The sequence below is a fragment of the Dunckerocampus dactyliophorus genome, chromosome 8 (genome assembly GCF_027744805.1).
Source record: "Dunckerocampus dactyliophorus isolate RoL2022-P2 chromosome 8, RoL_Ddac_1.1, whole genome shotgun sequence".
NCBI lineage: Eukaryota > Metazoa > Chordata > Actinopteri > Syngnathiformes > Syngnathidae > Dunckerocampus > Dunckerocampus dactyliophorus.
In genome coordinates, this window is record NC_072826.1 from 5,196,913 (window position 1) to 5,212,002 (window position 15,090).

Here is a 15,090-nt window from a genome sequence, read left to right on the forward strand (position 1 = left end):
TTGTGAGCACTGGGACCCCACAGGGGTGTGTGTTGAGTCCACTCCTCTACACGCTCTTCACCTACGATTGCGTGGCCTCCCAGAACAACACCAGCATCATTAAATTTGCAGATGACACTACAGTCATCGGACTGATCACTGGTGGTGTTGAAACATCATACAGAAGAGAGTTGGCGGACCTCATAGCTTGGTGTCGTGATAACAATCTCCTTCTCAATACAGATAAGACTAAAGAGATGATCATCGACCCAAGAACAAGGGAAAAGGAGCCGCATAGACCCCTGTTTATTGATGAGACTGAGGTGGAGAGGGTGAAAACCTTCAAGTTCCTTGGCACACACATCAGCGAGGACCTCACCTGGTCTCACAACACCCAACAAATTCTGAAGAAGTCCCAAAGGAGACTGTACTTCCTGAGAAGACTGAGGAAATTTGGCATGTCCACCACAATCCTGAGTTGCTTCTACAGATGCACTATCGAAAGTGTCCTTACCGCCTCCATCACTGTTTGGTACGGTAACTGTACAACACGTGATAGGAAGGCACTCCAGCGGGTGATCAAGACCTCACAGAACATTGTTGGGGCAGCCCTCCCCTCACTGCAAGATATTTATAAATCTAGAGTCCTACGAAGAACACACAACCTCATCAAGGACAGCACACATCCACAACACTCATTATTCACACTCCTACCGTCAGGCAGACGCTACAGGAGTTTGAAGTCCAGGACCACAAGGCTGGCAAACAGCTTTTACCCACAGGCCATCAGGCTCCTCAACGAAGCACTCGCACACGCCGCACGCAACACACGCACACACTCATAGCACTTTATTTATTTATTTATTTGTATTATTTACTTGTATTAATGTCTCGTCTGTTGTTGTTGCTTAATTTATTGGTATATATGTTTATGTTTCTTATGTTCTTATTCTTTCATTTGTTTTCTTTCTTTTCTTGGGAGAATGAACAGAATAAGATTTTCATTGCATGGTATAACTGCTGTTGTACTATGCACATGACAATAAAACTCTCTTGAAACTCTTGAAACTTGAAACTTATATGAACAGATTAGAGAGTTTAATGATTATGTTTTACATTAAGTTGGAGTTACTTTGGGTGTTAGTGATAAGAATATCCACCTACCCTTTTTCTTTTCTTTTTCTTTATTTTAGACCACACATACACGCATATTAAAGATGTTGTGATGTTCGGAGTTTGGAAGTGTTGTTCCGAGGAGGTCTAGAGACGCGTTTGTGAGTCGGAGATACATACTGTATGTGGTGTTGGAATTGCACTGCTGTTGTGCTGAGGTCAGAATAAAGTTGTAAAAGAGCGTCAGGCTCTGTGTGACTATATGGGGATGCTACACCGTGCCTCCTTCTGCCGTCATAACAAGGTGTGGCTTGCCATGATGCACATGAATTAATTACACAAAAAATTGTAATTGAATTAATTAAATTGAATTTTATTTATTTAATTGAATTTTGTTACCACCATTATTGCATTATTTTTGACAACCCTAATTGAAAAGATTGCCTGGATGTACCGCAAAATGTATTGGGTTCCCTATTGGCTCATACCCTGCATACTACCCCTCTATAATTTATTGTAATGTCCAAAAGTCGTTGTTATATAATATAATCTTGCTCATTAACAACAGTGCACTCTTTTCCATGTATTGTTTTTTTTCCAGTTAAATGACAAAGCGGGTCCAAGTCTGACGACCACAGTTGCGATGCCGGTCTTCAGCACTAAGAATGAGACGGTGAGTGAGCAAGTGATGATGTATGTTCCTGCAGTTGCCTCAACTTGTGTGTGTGTTTTGGATGCTCTCATGCAGAAGAATCAGGGTATTCTGTTGGGGGTCGTTGGAACAGACATTCCTCTGCAGGAACTGATGAAGCTTATTCCCAAACATATGGTACAGTCCGCTGCTTTTGGTTAAGTCAGACAAATGGATTCAAATGCTCATTAAAAAACAATTTAAAAAATGTATATAATTAATGTCTTTGTGTCTCTAGTTAGGAATCCACGGGTATGCATTTGCCATCACAAACAACGGCTACATCCTGACACATCCAGACCTCAGGCCTTTGGTATGGTTATGTTTGCAAAAACCATGTTATTTTATTTTGCCTGACTTGACCCTTTTTATTTTTGTCCATGCAAATGTATAGCTAGCCTCCATTGGTGAGGCACAGAGACAAATGTGTAATGTGATGAGGAGGCTAAATGGGCACGTATAATCTGTAATCCCCACCTTTTCCTTTGATGTATGCATGCAGGGATAAAGGCCACTCATAGGGCTGGCTGGCCTGAGGTTTCCCAGAGGTAACTTAACACTCACTGGCAGAGACCACAGCCGCTCGCCCAAGGGCCACTGGGCCCTCAGGGGCTCTGGCTATGCTCGTGGATCTGTGTGTGCCAGTGTTAGTGCTATTCCTCTCTGTGCAACTGTGCTTATGTGTGTGTCTGTGCTCTTCTTCTTTGTCTCGTTGTGGCGCCGTGATTGTTGTCCTTGACTGGTTGTTTCTTGTGTACGAACTGATTATGTTAAATACCAGGATTTGACATGCACTGTTTAATACATTCATGAAGAGCTATTTGGCCGTGAGGTCCCTATTAATTATTTTTCATTTACCTGACAGTGTTAATTTCACAGATGATGTGTTCAATAATTATCCAGTACAAGGGATTCATACATAGGAGTCTTAATTCACCAGTGAATTACAAAAGATAACGTGACAATGAAGCAAATCTAAATAGCTCTCCCTTTTCATTCCATTTGATAACAGTAATGCTACAGCTGTATATTTATTTTTCTACATTGTATTCCTCTGTGCAGTATCAGGAGGGTCAGAAGAGGAGAAAGCCCAACTACAGCAGCGTGGACCTCTCTGAGGTGGAATGGGAGGACAAAGATGACATTGTAAGAGACACTCCAATTCACATATACTGTATACTGCAGTATATACACTATGCCTAGATTTCACATTGTCATTAGGAAAGTCTCTGTGTGCCACATTGTGTGCTTTATCTCGAAGCTGCGCAACGCCATGGTGAACAGGAGGACAGGCACCTTCTCCATGGAGGTTAAGAAGACGGTGGATAGAGGGGTGAGGGAGCAGATAAAGATCCGGTGAAAGCTGTTTCCAAATAAATGTCAACCTGTATCTGTTGTTCCAGAGACGTGTGTTGAAGATGCACAATGATTACTACTACACTGATATCAAAGGGACTCCATTCAGGTGGTGGTGTTATTATTATTATTATTTTATCTCTAATGTCACACTAATATATGTCTTGTGTGTTTTCTCCAGTGTTGGAGTAGCTCTCTCCAGAGGCCACGGCAAGTACTTCTTCAGAGGAAACGTGTCAGTTGAAACAGGTATTTTACACATTTATTTTATCACAGTGGAACCTCGGTTTTCGTACACCCCAGTTTTCGAAGGATTTGGTTTTTGACGAAAATTATTGCCAAGGATAGTCTTGGTTATTTTGTACACTGTCTTGGTTATCATATGGACAAACAGTGTGCCTAACAAACTAGTCTGTTTGCCCGTGTATCGTTCCACAGCATCCACACGTTGACTCGTTCTCTGTGAAGAATGGATAGTGGTTCTTATAGAGTTGGACCACTATAGACAGATTACAGCCAGGCAGTCCTTTAATTATCTTTATTATGTGTGTGGGAGTGTAGTTTATTTGTTCATAGAACTCACATAAAAAGATGAACAACTCGGTATCCGTCTCCTTTCTTTCTCTTAAAAAGCAATGTGCAATGTTCAAGTGCACTGCGTCTTTCCGACTGTCAGACAGTCTGAGCTTCATGGCTGCAAAATAACTCACCAGGATGCCAAAGAAAGTTGCAAATGCCAGAACTTTGATAAAGAAGGTCAGGAACACTCCTGAATTCAAGAAAGAACTGGTAGCAACCTATGATGTATAGGTTCCGAGTTAACAAATGTTGCAGAGGGAACGGTTTAAGGGACACGCATAACAGAAAGTGAGCCGTGCCAGCATGCGTAATGATGATTGTACCTGCTGCTGAAGTTTACAAAGGAGTTCAAGTGAGCAAGTATACAGCTCTCACTGTCCACTCTTTAAAGTTAAGTTTGGAATGTCCGTCCCCTCCCATTTTCCCCCCCTAGACTCATCGCCATGCTGGCCAACAAGAGTCTACAATAAAAATGATGCTAAATGTTCATTTATCCGTTTCTTTTGTCATTTAGATGTATTCCACATTGTTTTCTGCATGTAAAGCTATAATTATTCTTTATGAAATGTTTTTTTTTGTATTTAGGGGTGTCTGGAGCAGATTAATGGGATTTACATTATTTCCCATGGAAAAAATAGATTTTGGTTTTGTATGTTCCGGTTTTTGTCAGACCTTTTGGAACGGATTAATGATGAAAACCGAGGTTTCACTTTACTATGATTGCTTAATGTAGCTACAATATTTGAGAGGAGGACCGATATTAGCAACACATCTCAGAATGTGGACCATAATGTAACCACAATAGTAAGCATTGTGTTCAATTGGTAGTAGACTGTTAATCAACACTGAATAATATTCATTGTTTTTGTTTAAGATGAGCAGGATTAACACAGCTGAAGCGTGTCTGACTTTGGTTTTTCAGGGCTCCGTGATCTGGAACAGCCAGATGTCGCCCTGGCAGATGAATGGTAATGTAATGCATGGTTTAGGAAAGTGGGCATCCATGCGTTATGTTTGTTCATGAGGTATGTGGAGGGCTTGCATGTGCTGTAACAGCATGGCTCTGTTTTGGACCAAAAGGACATACTGCAACACAGAGGAGCAGCATGAGCACCGTCACCTGACTCAGATACAAGCCATCAAGCTCTTCATGACAGGCCGCAGGCCAAACCTTAAGTGTAAGACATACTGTAGACTTTCATATTCTGAAACGGAAAAAAGGCGCTTGTTTTATTTGTTAACAAGATGTTGACATTTAAACCAAATTGCTTTTGCAGGTGACCGAGAGCTAATCAAGGAAGTGTTATTTGATGCTGTGGTCACTGCTCCGCTTGAGGCCTACTGGACTGGACTGGCTCTCAACAAGTCAGAGTAAGCATTCCTTTAGAACCAGTCTTTAGAACAATACGACACATGCAGACATGCTGCTGTTTTAACGATGGACTAAATAAAAAGAAGATTCGTCCAGATTGTGACCAGGTTGATGCATCTATGTTCATATGGAGGAGGATTATTGCCTGTGGCATTATGGGTAAATTGAGCATATGTGAAGACATCATGGATGCTGAAAGGTACATACAGGTTTTGGAGCAACATATGCCACTATACAGATGACATCGGTGAGTTGCGTGACGACGCTAAGATGAATATGCACCATTTCTATACTGCAGATCAGTTTGCCTATTTTTGACACTCTGAGCCAGGGCTGTCCAAACTTTTTCCAGCAAGGGCCATTAACTGAAAAATGAAAGGATGCAACTTTGCCACTTTGATATTTTGTAAATCAACACATCTTGATGTGCTAGTTTTATATATTTCAAGAAAAATGTGCATTTCAGCTTTGTCATATAGGTGAAACAGCCTATTAATATCAACTTCACTCTGCTCTTTTTTTTCCACCCATTTTTGCTCTTATTTTTTAAATTTTCCAAATATTTCCACTTTCTTCATAAATGATCATTGTACGTTTTCATCTTGTAATATTACGACTTTATTCACAGAAAATTTTACTTTATTTCTATAATAAAACTTTTTCTCAAACTTTTTTTGTTTTGTTTCTCATATTACAACTTTAAAAATATAATGTATTTTCTTTAATATTTGAACTCTATGCCACTAAAATTACATTATTTTTTTCTCACAATATTGCCAGTTTATTCTCGTAAAGTTGCAACTTTTTTTCTTGTTGAAAACAACTTTTTTCTCTTAACATTTTGACTTTATTCTCGTAAAATTACAGCTGTTTTTTAAAAACATTTTCCAACTATTTCAACTTTTTTTCTTGTAAATGTTCTTCTTGTAATTATTACTTTATTCCTATAATATTTAGACTTTATTCTTGTAACATTATAACTTTTAACGCAAACAAATTTTCCAGAAATGTGCATCCTAAAAACAACTTTATTTTTTGTTTTGTTTGTTTCTCATAATATTAAGGCTTAAAAAAACCAAAACATCTTTCTTCAATATTTCCACTTTATGTGATACTAAGGGAGGTACTAAAATGTTATTTTTTGTCATAATATTACGTTAGAGAACGTTATTCTCTTAAAATTCTAACTTTTTTCTTTTGATATTCTGACTATTCTTGTAAAATTACTACAGATTTTTCAATGTATTTATTAATTTTTTTGTTGTTGTTTTCATGTTAAATTATATTTTTACAATGTGCCGCGGGCTGCACTTTGGACACCTGTGCTCTAAGGCCTTTCATATACTGTACCTCACACACTTATGGAAGGCATCCCAAATTGTAAAATGTATCTAGGTATTGACCACTGACGAACGATAATGAGAGCCGATTGATAGAACAGATGGATCCGCTTCTAGCCAACTTCTAGCCAGCTTCTAGCCGCTGGGTCCGCCCGGCTAGAAGTCCGAGGTGGTGCAGGCATTCCTCCGCACCGCTTGCTTGATGTAATACCATACCAATAGCATTTATACCAATAGCATTTATTAACTTGTGTTCACCAAGTTTTGAGGCCACATTTGAACAAAGTTGACTGTCAAAATCTACTGCTGCCACAGCCACACAGGTCACCGCCATCTTCCATCTACGCCATGTCGTAACGTGCATGCTGCACATTTTAAGCTTTGTCATCGCATACAATATTTATAAATGATTAATAAGATGGGTTTTCTGCAAAAAACATCACACACACATACGCAACTGTATTATGACAACTGGGTAACCGAATGATTGAGCACCTGACATCCATTATCAATAACAAACTAATATGGTGTGTGAACAGTCTCATACTGTATTTCTGACTAGCATAATCTAAAACAGAGGCAGAAAGTGTTTGTGGCATTGTTTAATTGAGTGCAGTCAACAGTTAATTGGATCAATGAAATGTGTGTATGTGGAATTGTGTCTCTACTCTGCATCATACAAACAGGAACTCAGACAAAGGAGTGGAAATTGCCTTCCTGGGCACACGCACCGGCCTGTCAAGGACCAACCTGTTCGTAGCTGCAGATCAGCTCTCCAATCAGTGAGTGTCAGCGCTCAGTGCTACACGCTTGTCACTGCTTACCGCGTGAGGCCAGGCGTTGATCCATGTTGATGAATGTCATCCTCTGCTGCTTGCCTCTCACTCCGCTCTGTGTGCCTCCTCAGAGATTTCCTGACAGCAGAGGACAAGGAGGGTGTCTTTAATGCCGATCACTTTCCTCTGTGGTACAAAAGAGCGGCAGAGCAGGTCCCAGGCACATTTGTCTACTCCATCCCCTTCAGCACAGGTATGCACAACACATACAGTGCATGCAGTTGGTAGAAGCTCAGGTGTGTAGAACGGGAACTTAGTCGGAAATGTTGTACTTTTCTCATTTTAAAAGCACTATGCTATGTCAGCAGGTTGATGTATGTACACATGCCTCAAAACCCACCACAGTGACCCACTTGCTATAAAAAAGATGGTTTAAACAAGATTTGTTCATTGGAAAGGAACTCGGAGAGTGAAGACCTCCGCTGGGACCAAGCAATCTTAATTTGGATCACTTTCATTGATACCCAACTCCTGCATATGCAATCAAGATATTTAATTATTTACTCAGGAATTCCTTGGCCCATGTCCCACCCTTACACAAAGACAACTGATTAATCCAAAATAGATACAATCTGCCAACACCCTCAATGGCACGGGCTGTTTTTTTTTTAAATAAGGCTTTTGTAATTTGAGTTTTGTAGTGATAGTATAATACTCAAAACACCTTGCCAATGATGCAATCAAGTAGTAGCATTGAACGGGCCAACTAATGCGGCCCAGTAAATGTCGCCATCTGGTGGGGGAAATACTGTAGAAGTGACGTTAGAAATGTTTCTTCTCTTCCCTAGCTTTGGAGAACAAGAGTGTTGTATTGGCCAGCACTGCAATCCAGCTCCTCGATGACAGAAAGTCACCAATTGTTGCAGGTAACATTTTATAAACCATCTTCATCATGTTAGCAATCATTTTTGGATGAGTGAATGTTTTGTATTGTAGTTATTCTATTCTTTTATATAATATTGTATATTATAATGTGTTTGCTCAGCTGTAGGGCTTCAGATGAAGCTCGAGTTCTTCCAGAGGAAATTCTGGACGGCCTGCAGACAGGTACTATTAACCAAGCAGTGCATCAGTTTGTAAAGTCACTGATAACTTATGCAATCCCTTGGTATGTGCTCAGTGTACAGCTCTGGATGGCAAATGCAGCATTAGTTGTGATAGCGAGGTAAGAAGATTCACCTTATTCTTCCCTTTTTAAGATTTACTAAGAGTCTGTTTTTCTGCCAGGACATTAACTGCTACCTGATTGACAACAATGGCTTCATTCTTGTCACAGAGGAGCAATCTCAGGTACTGTGCAGGCATTCTTGCTCATGAGCAGACACAGTGAACATTCATGTTCCTTCTTCCCATTTTTGCCTAATTTGTGTTCTTTAACTCAACTTGTCTCCCAGACAGGGCTCTTTTTTGGAGAGGTAGAAGGTGCCGTCATGAACAAACTTCTCCAAATGGGCTCGTTCAAAAGGTCTGTGAATATAACCTGATATGTATCACATGACACGGTGAAGATAAAAGGCATGTTGTGGTTTAAGTGTAACCTCCTCCTGCTGTAGGATCACACTGTACGACTACCAGGCCCTTTGCAGAGAGTATGCAGGGAGCAGCGACAGTGCACGTGCTTTATCAGATGTAAGTACTTCACACTTGAACTGCTTAAATACCTAAGTGTACCATTAGAGACTCCACCATCGTTTTTTTTTCTCTCTTGCAGCCCTTCACTGTTGTGAAATGGCTCTTGACCGAACTTGTCATGTAAGAATCAAATCCAAAAAACATTCACATCAGGAACACTAAGCTGTATCGCACTGTAAAGTTGTATATTGCAATGATGCTATCTTTAAATGAATACAAGTACAAGAGGGTGCGGGGGGCCAAACCACCAAGTGTTGCGTACTGATAAATCAGAAGATGTGGGGGCTAAATAAGACGTTGTTTATATTTAAAGACAAAACTTTGCGTCAGCTTTGTGTTATAGGTAGGCATGGACCAGAATGAGATTCTGACGGTATGAAAAAAAATCACGGTTTGACAGTTTTACTGTATTATAATTACTGCTCTAAAATGTGTTAGTTTGAAAGATCTTTATTGAAAACAGAACAACCCTTTTCTGTTGAACAGGCATTTTTAAACGATATAATAGAACATGATGGAAAACAAATTTAAATATTAGTCAACGACAACACAACTGAACACAAAATGCAGCTTTTAAATGAAACGTTTTATTATGAAGGGAGAAAATAATCATGGCCCTGTGTGAAGAAGTGACTGCCCCCCAGTTAAAGCATGTGTTTTTCTTTTCTACAGTTTCCTTCTGGAATTGAACGTGTACAGTTGGTGGAATGTGGATCTTTCTGTTAAAGGTATCAATTGGGCTCAGCTACACAATGCATTGCACTTATATAGCCGTGCAAGTGCAATCATGAACATGCTGGAAGCCATTGCAGTGCCTGTTCCTTGATGTAGCCATTGCAATATTTAATTCCACCTTCCTTGTGCTGTGTGACAGCTCAGAGATCTCGTGGTAAGACCATGATGGTGCCATGTGACACAGAGTACCCTGCCTTCGTGTCGGAGCGCACCATTAAAGAAACCACGGGCAACATTGACTGTGACGGCTGTGTCCGGTACCACACTCGTTTATCATAATGACACCCAAGTCATTGCTGTTGTTCATATGATGGTCTTTGTTTGAACTGCAGGTCGTTCGTCATACAGCAGATTCCCAGCAGCAACCTCTTCATGGTGGTTGTGGACAACAAGTGTGACTGCAGCAGTGCTCCGCCAGTCACCATGGACCCCATTGAAATTATGTATATCCTTCATCATAAAACGTGGACAGTGTTTTTTTTTCTCTGTGAGAGGTTATGATGGTACTTACCAGCCGGTACATTGTAACCTTGACCACCTTGAACATAACGAATCACTCAAGTGCGACCGGCTGAAGTTTCAGAAGGACAGAAAGAAGCCTGAATCGTGTCATCCTTTCCACCCGGAGGTACAGTAATCCCTTGTTCATGGCGGTTCATTGCTTCCAGGCTCGACTGTGATAACTGAATATCTGCAACGTCAGATTCCTTTATAAATATACATATACATTTTTGTAGTTATGGCATAGAAAACCTGTTTATGATCTTCTAAATAAGCTTTTTAAAACATTATTAGAGCCCTCGAGACATGAAATAACACCCCTATAGTCACCTTTAGACTCCCTATTACCCAATATAGTAGACATAAGAGAAAATAAGCTGTGTAAGACACTTTACCTTGTAGGGGTTCAGAATCAGTGGCAGACAGGAAGCAACATGAAGGGTTTAGAGCTGAGTTTTAGCATATTGCGGGCTATGGCTGCAACTGTAACCCATGTTGTTATTATGATTATTATTGTGCCTGTTCTGCAATAAAAGCCTATTGTTTTTGTCTGGTGCTTGTCTCACCAAACAATTACTGACACCTAGTGACTACTGGGATACTACAGTCACATGTTGAATGGTGGGCTTAATGGCTTATACTGTATTTGTACTTTAGTTCATTTAGCCATTTTTATGCTTGAAAATACTTAAAGGGATAGTTTGTATTTTTTTACATGAAGTTGTATGACATCCCCATCAGCATTGTAGTCCAATAACAGCGACTTACCCCCCACTCGGTCTCCAAAGTCCAGTTCTGGTCAGATTTCTGTGATGAAGAACATACTTCCACTTAGTTGCTGGGGACAAATAAGTAAAGAGTTTGGCTGCTAAAAACAATATGCGTTCAAAAGATTAAAACATTTGCATCACAAAAATACCTTCTCAAAAACTCAAATCTCACAAAACGCTCGGTGTAATATCTGTCTCCCGCCGTATTCCTGCACACTGTCGCCTGTGCGTTCATGTGAATGTGATGAAGACACTCACATCTTCTTCCGCTGTGGAACACATATGTAAGCAAGATGACCACAGCGCTCCGTCGCGGAAGCAGATACGAGCGTCTTTGTGACATACATGAACGCACAGGCGACAGTGTGCAGGAATACGGCGGGAGACAAATATATAACGCCAAGCATTTTGTGAGGTCTGATTTTTTTGAGAAGGCATTTTTGTGATGCAAATGTATTAAATTTTTGAACGCATATTGCTTTGAGAAGCCAAAGTCTTTACTTAATTGTCCCCAGCAATTAAGTGGAACTACGTTCTTCATCACGAAAATCTGACCAGAACTGGACTTAAGAGACCAAGTGGGGGGTAAGTCGCTGTTGCTGGACTACAATGCTGATGGCGATGTCATACAACTTCATGTCAAAAAATTTAAACTATCCCTTTAATTTCGGCAAAAAAATATGTACAATTTGCTTAAATATACATATTTTGGACTATTAATAGGTCGTAGTCAACCACTAAACAGCAATCATTTATTATTTGTGAAAAACCAAGCTGTAGCGAGGGACGACTGTGTTTGCTTTGTAGGCTGCACCCCACAAATCCATCACTTTAACTGCGCCAATTAACGCCTCTGTGACATAACGACAAATTTGCATAACTGTCCGTAATGCTTTTGCAAAAAGGTGAGTTAAAAAAAACGACAACAAAAGCATGAAACACTGTATGTAGTAATGCTTGTTTGACAGTGAGCGTTCTTATCTTTTGATACAGCTCCTTTTAAGCGACTTGTGTATTCAATGTCTTGGTCAGGAAAACGCCATGGAGTGTGGTTCAGCTTCACGTCTCTGCAGTCCTCTCACAGCCATTTTGCTCCCACTGATGGCAGCGGGTGTCAGCAGGTGACCAGCAGCAGCAGAACAGACTGAACAACCAGAGGCATCGACACATAGGAAACAAGGCCAACCACACATGATTTCTTCACCGCAGGAAGATGCAAAAGCAACTTTGGCTCAAATGCTGCTGATAGTTTACTGTGTTCTCTTGAATGTGTGTTGAAATTGAGCAATACAAGTAAGTATTTGAGCAATGAACACACAGTAGATTCGTGTTTATTGTAAAGTTGGATGAGAGTGCAATTTTGCCGATGAAAAGACAGCAGAACAGGTGAGAAACTAGTTTGGGCAAAAATTGCTTCAACATTTTTGTCGCCTTGCTTTAGATTTATCCATATGGATCATATAAAATACCATACCGAGCGATAAGAGCACTTTAACTTGCTTTATTCTGCCAGTTAAAATACATTAGCATTGCATGTTTTTAACTGTGTTCAAAGAATGTTACATGTTTAAGATCATGATTAAAGACATATTTTTCCTTGACATACATCAAGTTCAAAGGTTTTTCATGTGCATGTGTGGGGGAGATTTAATTGATTCAACAATCATTGGCTATGATATTGTATTTAATATTTCAATTTATTTACTTTCAGTTGAAATTCAATCCCCATTGTGAATTACATCTTCAAAAAGTATGAATTTTACTTATGAAAGTTGATACATTTTGAAGATGTCAATTTCAAGTGCAACTGTAGATACTTTTAAATAAATGCCTTTATAATAACTTATTACATATTTTTTTCAATACTGAGATTCAATACAAAAGCTATATTAAAAAAAGACATGCATTTTTGTTTAAAATGATAATATAATGCTAGGTTTACACAATCACTGCAAACTACAACCACAGGTACAACATGAATACATTTACAGTGTCAATGCGTGGAATGCGTCTGAACAAGATTACCGTACAACCCAAAAAAATAAGGGTCTGCATGTTATCGCAACTTTAACTAGTTGGCTAAAGTATGGAAAACAATAATATAACCGTCTGATTTTCTTTTATTATTGTTGCAGTAGTGTTTTATTATTTGTAACTGTATTGTGAAACAGTTGAAAGGACAAAAAACAAATACTGACTGAAAAAATATGAATAAAAGAATATTGTTTAAATTTTTACATCATTGTCCTTTAGGATGCACATTGAACTGTGGGCATCCTAACGTGAAACACTTGAACTCTGCAGGTGACATGATTGGGGGATGTCATTATCGGTAGAAATGATTACAAAGTGTAAAAATAGCAGATATACGGTACATGTTCAAAACACATCACGTTGATTCAAGTATCACTTCAGTGCTTCATAAAAGCAACTTATCAATGAATCAGTATAGTATGCTTATTGTCTTCCAATATACATAACTAAATGCAGTTGTAACACACCACTCCATGTTTGCTATGTATTATATCAAGTCAGGTTTATATACAGGCATGCGTATATAGACAGCTCTAAACCATTTACAGTGGCACCTCGATTTTCCACATATTAACAGCACTCTGATATTAACATCAACTTAGTTGACGTGACCCACGCAGAACAAACGTCCAACATGTTAGCAATTTACCGATGCAGACGAACACGAGCGCTTCTCCAGCTAGGAAAACACAGTAGCGCAAGGCCAAGCTGTCATGGCGTAACAGCGAAGACGGCCAATCACATGTTAGCAAGATACGGCAAGAGCCAATCGATGAGCTTGGCGGCGGTTTTCCTAGCGCGGTGGTCAGGTATCAATTTCCATTTAACACCGCGTGACAATACGGCGAAGCGATAGATAGATAAATAAATAAATAAATACCATGCCGCCCACTGACCCGTTTTTGGTCAGCCCACCGGGGAAACTCCCGGTACTTTCCGATGGCCAGTCCACCGTGATGCGGAAGTGCTTCCTGATGCTGAATTGTAGCGATGTGCGGATCGATACTGAAATATAGATACTTCCGATACCAACCCTGCCTGTTCTGAAATCGATACGCAACTCCAAATATCGATACTTTTGCTACTTCACTCTTAAGGTAACGTTTGTCTGTTGACACGATGACCGATCGTAAACGGAGCCAAGGTCTCAATCCTATGGTAGTTCTGAATAATTAATCATTTATTTTAATGGTTTTATTACTTTACTTGTTTTATTTTTTTTTAATATACAATTTTCACATGTTTTTATATAATTCTTGTCCTCATTTTTTCCTGTTGTTGTAAATTAGCATGACTATATTGTACTGCAAATCACTCTTGTTACCTCAAAATACCTCAGCTTTAAAATAAATAAATTACTTAGGTTAATGATTACATTAATTAATTTCAATTAATAATATACTGCTCAAAACAATTAGAGGAACACTTCGAAAACACATCAGGTCTAAACGGGGGGAAAAATGATCTTGAATATCTTTCCTGATAATAAGTGGGTGATGTATTAGTAACAAAATGATGCCACATAATTTGATAGAAGTGAAAATGATCACCCTATAGAGGGGGGAAATCAAAGACACCCCAAAAATGAAAGTGAAAAAATGATGCAGCACACTGGTCCATTTAGCTAAAATGTCATTTTAGCAACTCAAAATGATTCTCAGTTTGTGTGGCCCCCACGTGCTTGTACGCATGCATGACAACGTCGGGGCATGCTCCTAATGAGACTACGGATGGTGTCCTGGGGGATCTCCTCCCAGATCTGGACCAGGGCATCCATGAGCTCCTGGACAGTCTGAGGAGCAACCTGGCGGCGCTGGATGGACCTAAACATAATGTCCCAGAGGTGTTCTATTGGGTTTAGGTCAGGTGAACGTGGGGGCCAGTCAATGGTATCAATTCCTTCATCCTCCAGGAACTACCTGCATACACTAGCCACATGAGGTCGGGCATTGTCATGGACCAGGAGGAACCCAGGTCCCACTGCACCAGCGTAGGTTTTGACAATGGGTCCAAGGATTTCATCCCGATACCTAATAGCTGTCAGGGTGCCATTATCTAACCTGTAGAGGTCTGTGCGTCCTTCCAGGGATATGCCTCCCCAGACCATCACTGACCCACCACCAAACCGGTCATGCTGAATGATGTTGCAGGC

The 15,090-nt window shown here is 39.9% G+C and overlaps 1 protein-coding gene across 7 annotated transcripts in view; it reads left to right on the forward strand.

Annotated features, from left to right (window-relative positions):
• Positions 1-13,028, forward strand: part of cacna2d3 (calcium channel, voltage dependent, alpha2/delta subunit 3) — a 37,656-nt gene extending 24,628 nt beyond the window's left edge. For 5 of the 7 annotated variants that reach the window (XM_054785317.1, XM_054785319.1, XM_054785320.1 and 2 more), the window contains 24 exons: positions 1,694-1,765; positions 1,841-1,921; positions 2,022-2,096; positions 2,846-2,929; positions 3,045-3,116; positions 3,187-3,248; positions 3,321-3,388; positions 4,641-4,686; positions 4,799-4,896; positions 4,996-5,089; positions 7,117-7,212; positions 7,338-7,459; positions 8,055-8,132; positions 8,252-8,313; positions 8,387-8,431; positions 8,494-8,556; positions 8,661-8,731; positions 8,820-8,895; positions 8,978-9,018; positions 9,571-9,626; positions 9,773-9,890; positions 9,966-10,083; positions 10,184-10,261; positions 11,937-13,027. In XM_054785317.1, coding sequence (XP_054641292.1) covers positions 1,694-1,765; positions 1,841-1,921; positions 2,022-2,096; positions 2,846-2,929; positions 3,045-3,116; positions 3,187-3,248; positions 3,321-3,388; positions 4,641-4,686; positions 4,799-4,896; positions 4,996-5,089; positions 7,117-7,212; positions 7,338-7,459; positions 8,055-8,132; positions 8,252-8,313; positions 8,387-8,431; positions 8,494-8,556; positions 8,661-8,731; positions 8,820-8,895; positions 8,978-9,018; positions 9,571-9,626; positions 9,773-9,890; positions 9,966-10,083; positions 10,184-10,261; positions 11,937-12,029 — 1,869 coding nt within the window. In that variant the 3' untranslated portion in view covers positions 12,030-13,027. Of the gene's footprint in view, positions 1-1,693; positions 1,766-1,840; positions 1,922-2,021; positions 2,097-2,845; positions 2,930-3,044; positions 3,117-3,186; positions 3,249-3,320; positions 3,389-4,640; positions 4,687-4,798; positions 4,897-4,995; positions 5,090-7,116; positions 7,213-7,337; positions 7,460-8,054; positions 8,133-8,251; positions 8,314-8,386; positions 8,432-8,493; positions 8,557-8,660; positions 8,732-8,819; positions 8,896-8,977; positions 9,019-9,570; positions 9,627-9,772; positions 9,891-9,965; positions 10,084-10,183; positions 10,262-11,936 lie in introns of those variants that run through there. The other 2 variants (XM_054785318.1, XR_008572291.1) reach the window with 2 other exon arrangements.
• Positions 13,029-15,090: the final 2,062 nt, after the last annotated feature.